This window comes from Helobdella robusta, assembly GCF_000326865.2.
Source record: "Helobdella robusta unplaced genomic scaffold HELROscaffold_46, whole genome shotgun sequence".
Classification (NCBI taxonomy): Eukaryota; Metazoa; Annelida; class Clitellata; order Rhynchobdellida; family Glossiphoniidae; genus Helobdella; species Helobdella robusta.
The window spans coordinates 1,216,811-1,227,061 of record NW_008705138.1 but is presented as its reverse complement, the minus strand read 5'-3'; the positions used below and the strand labels follow the sequence as shown (position 1 = coordinate 1,227,061).

General features: G+C 33.6%; 2 protein-coding genes across 2 annotated transcripts in view; both read left to right on the top strand.

The window, feature by feature from the left end:
- Positions 1–2,351, top strand: part of HELRODRAFT_178225 (hypothetical protein) — a gene marked incomplete at both ends in the record, with an annotated part of 13,343 nt that extends 10,992 nt beyond the window's left edge. The window contains 3 exons of the mRNA XM_009026340.1: positions 99–1,378; positions 1,612–1,742; positions 2,307–2,351. Coding sequence (XP_009024588.1) covers positions 99–1,378; positions 1,612–1,742; positions 2,307–2,351 — 1,456 coding nt within the window. The remainder of the gene's footprint in view (positions 1–98; positions 1,379–1,611; positions 1,743–2,306) is intronic.
- Positions 2,352–7,272: 4,921 nt separating this feature from the next.
- HELRODRAFT_178224 (hypothetical protein) lies at positions 7,273–8,445 on the top strand (the record flags this gene model as incomplete). Its single annotated transcript, XM_009026339.1, has 3 exons — positions 7,273–7,294; positions 7,809–7,886; positions 8,231–8,445. 3 exons carry the CDS (start codon positions 7,273–7,275, stop codon positions 8,443–8,445), a joined length of 315 nt encoding a protein of 104 aa, XP_009024587.1.
- Positions 8,446–10,251: the final 1,806 nt, after the last annotated feature.

Below are 10,251 nucleotides of genomic sequence, written 5' to 3'. Positions count from 1 at the left end.
CAAAATCCCAAAAACAAAAACATGAGATCTCGCAACGATAATAATAAAAGTGATGGTAATATAAATGATCGCAATAATAATCATAACAATAAAAATAGGAAAAATAATACTGCCAAGGTACTTGTTAGTAGCAAATACAAAAATATGGCCGGCTTATATGATCAACGACCGAAGCAGAAACAACACAACACTAGGAACAATAACAACGATCATAATTGTATTAGTCATGGTAATAACAACAATAATAATAATAATGATGATACAAATAATAATAACGATAAAATAAAGAAGCAGATGAACAGTGGTGACATTAATGATGGTTCTAACGTCTTCAACGATAATAACATTAACAACGACATCAGCACTAACAAAAACATCAACAACGACGACGACAGCAGTGACTGCAACATCAACAATAACAGCAACAACGGCAACAACAATAATGTCAAGGTGGCGAGAGGCAATGAAGACAACAATAACCACATACATGAACTTATCAAATTGATGCACCAAAATCAGCTTGCTCAACAACAGCAACATTATCATCAACAACAACATCAACAACAACAATATCATCGACAACATCAACAGCATCAACAACAACCTCAGGTTTTAAACCTTCCAACAAAACTTCCATTTTCCAGTGTGCCTTTGGTTGTTGATGCCAACATGCAACAACAGCAACAACAACATTATGTTATTCCACAACAACAACAACAACAACAACCAAACACTTATGCCTCAGGTGAAATAATGAAGCAAAGTGTTGACGTTGACATACAGCATCCAAAACAACAACATTCAAAACAACTGCAACAACAACACCCACCACTGCCGCAACAACAAAATCGTCCCCAACAACAACAACACCCGCAACAACAACCAAATCATCCCCAACAACAGCCGATATTTTTATTAAAACAACAACAATTATTGCCACAACAAATATTACAACAACCAATGTTGCCCATGTTTAATACCTTACAAAGGCCTCTCATTTTCTACAATGCTAATTATCAAGACAATCTCTACAGCAATATATCTCAACATTCACAACATCAACAGCAACAACTACCGCAACATCAACCGCAACAGCAACCACAACAACATCAGCCACAACAACATCAGCCACAACAACATCAGCCACAACAACATCAACTGCATCAACTACAATCACAGCAACATCAACTACATCAACAATCACAGCATCCACAACAATCACAACAACGGCAGCAGAATGTTCCATTTTTACAGAAATCGAACAGCAACTTCTTGTATCAACAGCAGCAACAACATCCTCAACAACAGCAGCAACATCCTCAACAGCAGCAACAACATCCTCAACAGCAGCAACAACATCCTCAACAGCAGCAGCAAAGTCAGCAACAACAGCATCAGCAACGTAGAATCAACAGCTTGAATGTGACAACAGCTACCAACAACTACAATTTTGTTCAACAGATCGTTCCGGCGCTATTACCACATCCACAACAACAACATCAACAACAACAACATCATCAACAACAACCACAACAACAACATCATCAACAAAAACAACAACTGCAAAGCAAGCAAAATCAACAACAACAGCAACAACAAAATCACAAACAGAAACAATATCAGCAAAGGCAGCATCAAAAAAATTAAGTTCCATAAGCTCAAGCTATTTTTATATCTCTTGCGGTCTCAACATACGAATCATGGATGTTTCCATATACTCTGAGTATAACGAGACAATCATGGTGAAAACATACGTGTATATACATACATACGTACATACATACAAACATACATACATACGTACGTACATAAATACGCAGCGTGCATGCATAAAAAATAGGTACTTTCTGAAACGCGTACACAAAACATTCATACGACTTGAAAGCATATAAGTGAGTACATGTATATACGTATCAACGTACACACACACACATACATACATGCATGCAAACATACGTGCATACATACATGCATGCATACATTACATGCGTACAAACAAACAAACATGCATGCGAACATACTTTTGCACATTGTACAATATGTAATTTATTCCACTCGTAATTAGTTTATTAACAGTTGACATTTTTATCTTTTTGTAGGCTTTTATTGATTTTATCCGCATCATCATTATTTTGATGATGATGATGATGAAGATGGTGATGGTGGTGATGATGATGAATTTATTTGTACCGACACGATTATTTTTAACTTCTGCCGTCACCCTTTTAAATTTCTTCATTTTAATATTGCTGCAGTAGCTTACGGTGGTTATGAGTGGTGATTATTATTATTTCTATTACATCTAGTGGCGTCGGGTTCGAATGCAGAGATGTGCACACCTGCCTTGCTGATGTCGTTTCAGATAAATAGTTAGGAAAGAATTAATAATGATGATGATGATGACGACGATGATGGCGAATTAAATTAATATAATAAAACTAATTTTGTTATGTTAAGATGATGACTGTTTTATATTATGACAGATTAATAATTATTTTTATAATTTATATATATATAACGTGTGCATTTATGTATATAATAACGCTAAATAAAAAATAATGTAAGAATATCATAAAAATCTTTTTGATCACTGCGTTCTATTATTATTATTGTTGTTGTTGTTATAAAATTCCGACGGTCGTCACTACTGACGCCAATGTTGTAGCTTGCACTTTCGTCAAGTTCTCGTTATTCCACAGGTTCAAGATTTCTGATACTGCTTCAAACGCAAACTTATTTAAACGTTTATTCGAATGCTAACAGTGATTGAAACTCTAAATTATTCACTAATCCAAGTAACTACGTAAATCATTGCTACATCCTCGCTGCTAACCTCGTGTCTGAATCCGGGGTTCAACCAGATTCCAAAGAAATTCATGCAAGTACTTTTCTTAGAATGCTTGCTGTGCCCAGTAATGAAATTTTCTGAACCTCAGTCAGCGCTGTGCCACATTTTTTCAATTTCAAGATCTTTATATTTACAAATTTTTTCAGACTCTTTTAACATAACATTCAGTTCATCAAGTACAGATACATTTATCATTAGACACATTTTTCTTGTTTATCATGGGTTACTATATCCGGTCCGTTGGCTGATATGTTTCAGTCGGTGATTATTGTAGTGTTTCAGAAGATTTTCCATCCTTTTATTTTCGCGTTCAACTGTTTCTATAAAAGAAATCTTATTTTTTGTTGTATTCTCTCTAATCTAATCTTTCATCATTCGTTGTTGAATTTCTCCTGCCTCTTCCATTCCCAAGTATTTGTATGTCTCTTCCTTAGCACGACCTCTCATTTGTGTATCCTGATCTAAAATTGTACCATCGTTTCGTATCGCCACTTCTTTTCTAATTTTCGAAGTATCGCATTTATCTATCTCAGGCATCATTTTTATGTTTCGACTGAACTGTTATCAACTTTTTTCAGTTGATCTTTATCTGGCATAAATAATTTCATTTTATCCATATCCATTAAAAGAATACCTCTGTGGCTGTACAGACGCAATCTGGTTCTCCGAATTGGCATGGAATCCTCAATGAAATTTTTAATATTAATTGTCAATTTATGCATGCTTATTACTTCTAATATCCATGAGGGAGTAACATTGTCAAATGCTTTTTGATAGCCCATGCCATACTTAGGTTCTTTTTTATTAGTAGTAAATATAGTTTTAAAACTTAATAAAAACACTAATAATAAAAATACGGCGATTTGTATAGCGCCACTTGCTCAACTGCTTCAGAGGCGTCCGGAGCGAATGAATGGGTTTTCCACATTTTCTTAATAAAAAACAATTTAGGGAAAAGTTGTTTAAGTTTGGCATGTTAACGCTTGTAGCTCCTTGTGATTAACAGTTCAGTAAAAGTTTTTTTTCAAACCTTATCATCATATAATAATTTAATAACAATATTTTAATTTATAAAATTTACAAAACATTTTGTCAAATGAAATTAAAAAAAAAATACCCGGCTTAACATTCTAGATGTGGTTTTCATAAGAGTCATGGTTTGTGCCCACACCTGTTATGTTATCTGGAATGTTGGCTCCAGTTTGTGAAGACTGATGTTGAGGTTTAATGTTCTATGGAATCTATCTAAATGTTTTTTGATCCAATAGCAAATTTATTTAGTTTCAAACATGGCAAAATACGAGGTTGACTCCCACTCTTTGCTCCAGTAAAATTATTGTGGGAAAAAATTCATGTCGCGATCTAACCATTTTTCTTCCTCGCTATGGCTTATTTAGAAAAATTTGTATACAACATAAGAGGGTGCTTTTCTTGTTTATATTTTGCACTGGTTTATTACCAAATCGAAAAAAATCCTTATTAGTACTGCGTTCTCTAGATTGATGCAACTGGCCAAAAAACACTTCAATCATTCGCGCATTTTGGCTACCGTCGATCAGATATTAACTGTTAGCAAGGTCGGAAATATCGCGTTTGATCAAAATCATCATCACGTACACACGCAGCGCTTAGTCAACCATAGTTTGATAATATAGTTTAATGAATGTTTTTCATTTGATATAAATTGAAATTTAATTAATCACAAATTTTGTTTTGAACAAAATGTAAATTATCTCCTCTCTCAATTTTTCTTTTTTTCTCTAACTGGCTCTCCATCCCTCTCTCTCTTTAGCTGATTTCTGGTCCTCTTTTTTCCTGTTTCTCTTTCTTCATTTATTCTTTTCAGTCTTCCGCTAATCTTTCCATCTACACACAAACACTTCGCTAATTTCTGTTTCTTTTATATTTGCTCATTTATTCCTTTCACATATATATATATATATATATATATATATATATATATATATATATATATATATATGGTGAGTGCATAAAGTACACCATCTCTCATCACGGCCAAAGGTGGAGACCGTACTTGCGAGAGCAATCGGAAATTCTTACCCTTTATAAACTCATGTACCTGTAGATTCAAGTCGACTTACAGAATATATATATATATATATAAAGTTTATTTATTTATTTATTAATTTATTTATTTTTTCGTTTTTAATAATAGAAAAATAAAATAATTGGTACTTTATCTAAAGTGTGGAATTTTGTTCGTCCTGCTTGCATCAATCCACAACAGCAAATTCGAAATAGCAATGTTTTTTGAAGCCATTAAGGTAGAGATAGTCACATCGTTCCAATATCTAGGGGATGTTCTGGATTGTACTGGAACAGCTGAAGCCGCCGTTCGAGCACGCATACGTGCAGCCTGGAATAAATGGCATTTCCTTGCCTCTATATTGATGCGGCGTGACATCCCATTACCACTACGATCAAGACTTATTAGTCTGTGATACGTCCGGTGTTTTTATATGTTGCAGAAACATGGCCAATGACAACCAAACTGGAACAACAACTTTACCGAACCGACATGAAAATGCTCCGATGGATGCAACGATTTAGTCTGAAGGACTACATCAAATCTACCGAAATCCTGCGTCATGCTGGTTTAGATGATATAAAGGACGAATGCCGGCAACACCGTCTGCGATGGTTTGGTCATGTCAAACGAAGTGGAAACAGTGCCATAACTACTCTTGCAGATGTTGAAGTACCTGGCACACGTCCCAAAGGCCGTCCAAAGAAGTCCTGGTCGCAAACAATCGAGCAAGACATGAAAGCTCGAAATTTAAACGAAATGGATACAACTGATCGCCTAATTTGGCCCAAAAGAAAACAACGTCTTACCTCGGAGAACTGGGTCTCTGGACGCTAAATGAAGATTGATTGATTGATTTTTCCGTTCATAAATTCACTCATTTACGTGTTTCAAAGTTTTTGTCCTCTAGATTGATGCAACTAGCCAAAAAACTATTTTGAATTTTTATAAATTCACGAAGAGTGTTTTAAATTGCAATACTCATTTGTATTTCTGGTGCAAATTATTATAAAGTCGATAGCGGCGAAACTTTCGTTGGTCGGTTGGTGCGAAAACATTCAGACCATCCTCACCGCCAAGGTGCCAATCATCAAACTGACCAGCAAGCTGTCTTCAATCACGCAACTCGAATGTGATATCAGTTTCCATAATATTCTGGTTGGTTGGTTGGTCGGTTGGTTGAATGGTTGGTCGGTGAGTTAATTGGTTGGTCGGTTAGTCGTTGGTGGGTCGGTTGGTCAGTCAGTTTGTTGGTTGGTTGGGTGATTGATCGGTCGGTCGGTTGATCGGTTGGTTGGTTCTTTGATCGCCACAATAATAACAACACACACAGGCCCAGCACAACACCAGGTTAGATTGATGCAACTAGCCAAAAAACTATTTTGAATTTTTATAAATTCACGAAGAGTGTTTTAAATTGCAATACTCATTTGTATTTCTGGTGCAAATTATTATTCACCTTCAAACACAAATTGTAAATGTTATCAACCCTTACATTTTTTCCTTTATTCCTATTTCAATATTTCTCTTGCTATTTTTTCTTTATATTTTGTTTCTCATTCTGACGAAAGATCGAATAATTGAAATAATTTTAACTTGCATCATCAGTGGGGAAGCAACTGATCTAAGCAAACAATAGAGTGCGTCTGCCGATACTTCAACTACTAACCCTTATTTCTGTGAGCCCATTCACAACGAACTAAAGAACGAAGGGTGGTTCTTGTTTGGAAGAAAGTAGTGACAAGGATTATACCTACCGGCTGGATTCACAACTGCGAAACTGGGAAATTGAACATCAGTGTCAGAGGTTCGTGAAGACAGAGAACTACGGAGCCGATAATTTTACTTGTCGTTGACATTCATGCCGATAGCATTGGCCCGATCTTTTCGCTAATGATACATTTTCTACAGTATCTTTTAGGAACTGCATCATTACTAAAGTGCCAATCGATTTGTTCAACAGTGCAAAAATTTTCAGTTGGAAGTGATTAATACTATCCAGGTTCGACACCACTTCTGGAATACTCCTGAATTTCTGGAACCAAATAATAAAAATCTCAAAAAGTTGACAATTTGCAGTGAACCAGATGAACATTATGAAAAAAATATGTTGCAGTTTAAGCATAATTTTTTCTTAAGTATTAAATTTAGTATTTCATTGTTTAATTTTTGAGACGTTCTTTTAAGTCGTTCTTTTATCAGTTAATAGTTCGTCTTTGCATTTATGACACTAAATTTTGTAATAATATAAGAACTAACAATAAGTTTATTGTCTTATGTTTGTGTAATATAAATAAATATATTTATATAACCTTATCCCAAAATATATTACATTTCCATTTATAGTAATATTTGTATTTCACTCAAGGCTCTAAAGATGGTGTTCACACCGAAACCACGTTATCAGCCAAATTATGTCACTTGTTCTAAACAAATACGATTTACAACAATTTCATATTGTTGAGTGTATTTTCAAAAAGTTAATTAATTCTAAGTGGGCAAAAATATTCAATGAAATGTGCATAGCCAAAAACCTCGTTTCAATATATATAAATTTGCATAGCCAAAAACCTCGTCTCAATATATATATATATATATATATATATATATATATATATATATATATATATATATATTTCTGGCTTTGTATACCAGAGAGACTTGTTCAAATTAGCTGTCCTTGTCAGAGATTCACTGGCCGGCGATGTTCCAAGTTATTTGAGAGAAACTCTGACTTTTAATATTATCTGAAGTTGCGAACCGAAATAGACTATGATTCTCCGTTAGTGGAGATCTTGTGCTTCCAAAATTCAATTCTTGGCGCTTCAGTAAAAGAAGATTCTAAGTATTTTCAGCACAAATTTGGAATGATCTACCGTACAACTAGAATGAATTAACAACATAACCCGGCAGGTTTTCAAGAAGCGTTTAAAAAATCATCCACAGCGAAGCTAGTGCTTCTAAGGTTCTTTCAAGAGGGGCGCTACACAAGTCATGCAATACAATAGAATATAAATATATTTATCTATTTTTATTTATTTATTTAAAACAATAAGATAACAAACAATTTTATTGAATTGTCAATAGAATTTGGCAGCCCTGAAACACGTTGAACTGGTGGGCAAGAAGTTTAAAAACACTGCCTTCTTAAACAACACGAATATTTCTAATTTAACTTACATCTATACATCTGCAAGTCTCGTCCAGCAGCTGCAAGACATTGAACTAAAAAAGCTCAGGTACATAAATTTCGAACAAATCGAAAACTTATTTATCAACGGCAGAGATTACTATAAATTCAGAAACTTACGTGTCGAAATAAACAAAAAATTCAGAAAAACCTATTACTGAAAATGTTGATGAAGTCCTATTGAAGAACAACGTTAAAATTGTACAAGATAACAAGTACTTTCCCTACCTCATTATGCCATCATATTCGGACACTAACGTGATCGCTAGAGGTCTGGTCAACGTAGAGTTCACCGTGGAACAAGTATCGAAAAGTCAACTAGCACTGATTTGCTCGGCGACTGGCGAACCACCAATCTAATAATCAATCAACTTAATTATTATAGTCAATAAATTTATGAACTAATAAAAAAGAGTTTTGGCTTGAACTCATAAAGTATAAATTTTTTTAAAGTGAAAAACAAATAAAATAAATTTTTTGTTTACAAATAAATAACATTTTTAAAAAAGACGAACAATTAGAAACTGTGCTTTAAATATTATTTAAAATTTTACAAAACAAGAAAAATTAAAAATTTGTAAACATCATTTATTTATTTTATTACAACAAGGCAAGAACAGGTTATAAAAAAAAGAGAAGGAGCTAAATGAGCCCAAATTTACCTAGATTTATTTTTAACTCTTTGTTTATTATTTTTTTGGATTACCCAGTACCGATCTAAGATTTTACTTTCAGTTTGTATGAAACATGAAATTTTTATGGAAAGTGTTTACATTTTCAAGGTACAACTTCTTGTCAAATTTGGTTGAAACATTGAAAAAATACTTTGGCATGTATAGCCGATTGGGTGGTGTCAAAAGTGTACTCCAACGTTGATCGGATTATTTAGATACCATTCTTTATTACTGGCCGCTTTTATTGTGTTAAGTGTTTATTTTTAGTGTTTATATTGCTAGTCAATTTGTATTTATAAGAAAAAACTGATTACATTTTGCTGATATGAATGCGGACACAATAACAATTTTAAAAAGTGTCAATGTGCGTTATTTTATTCATGTCGTCGAAGATTCAGGTTGTGGATTTAAACAATTTGTTAATGTGTAAAAGAAGTTGATAAAACTCCAAACGCTTGTTTGTTCAATGCTTTTCATTGTATGTAGAAAAATGTAAATATATAATAAATTTATTCTATTTAAAAGCGTAATACAGTTCAGTAGATAACTCGGTTTCTGCTTTGACTACCGACTAAACTAATTTCAACAAATATTTATTCAATCGCTAGTTGAATCAATTTTTTGGTAAGGTTGGTGTTTTTTTTATATATAATAATTGTTTTGTATAATTTAGTTATCCTAAAAATAATTTCAAAAGTTATATTAATTAAATATATGCTAGAATATTTTGTCGCAAAAAACACTACAGTTTATTTTCTAAAAAGCGTAATACAGTTCAGTAGATAACTTAACTTCTGCTTTGACTACCGACTAAACTAATTTCAACAAAGATTTATTCAATCGCTAGTTGAATCAATTTTTTGGTAAGGTTGGTATTTTTTTATATACAATAATTGTTTTGTATATTTTTAGTTGCAAAAATAATTTCAAAAGTTACATTTATTAAATATATGCTATATTATTTTGTCGCAAAAAACACTACAGTTTATTTTCTATGTAACCTATATATAGTTAACAATCAATCTTCGTTTACCGTCCAAAGACCCAGTTTTTTTTGCTATCAATTTTTGGCGCCAAATTAGGCGATCCATTTTATTTAAAATTAGAGCTTTCATGTCTTGCTCGATTGTCTGCGACCATTGTTTGGACGGCCTTTGGGACGTATGCCAGGTACTTCAACATCTACAAGAGAAATTATGGCACTGTTTCCACTTCGTTTGACATGACCAAACCACCGCAGACGGTGTTGCCGGCATTCGTCCTTTATATCATCTAAACCAGCACAACGCAGGATTTCGGTAGATTTGATGTGGTCCTTCAGACTAATTCGTTGCATCCATCGGAGCATTTTCATATCGGTTCGGTAAAGTTGTTGTTCCAGTTTGGTTGTCATTGGCCATGTTTCTGCGCCATATAACAACACCCGACGTATTCTCTTATAATCTCAATAATGAACTTAAAGAAAAAAAAAGAAATCAGGTGATCTTTATAA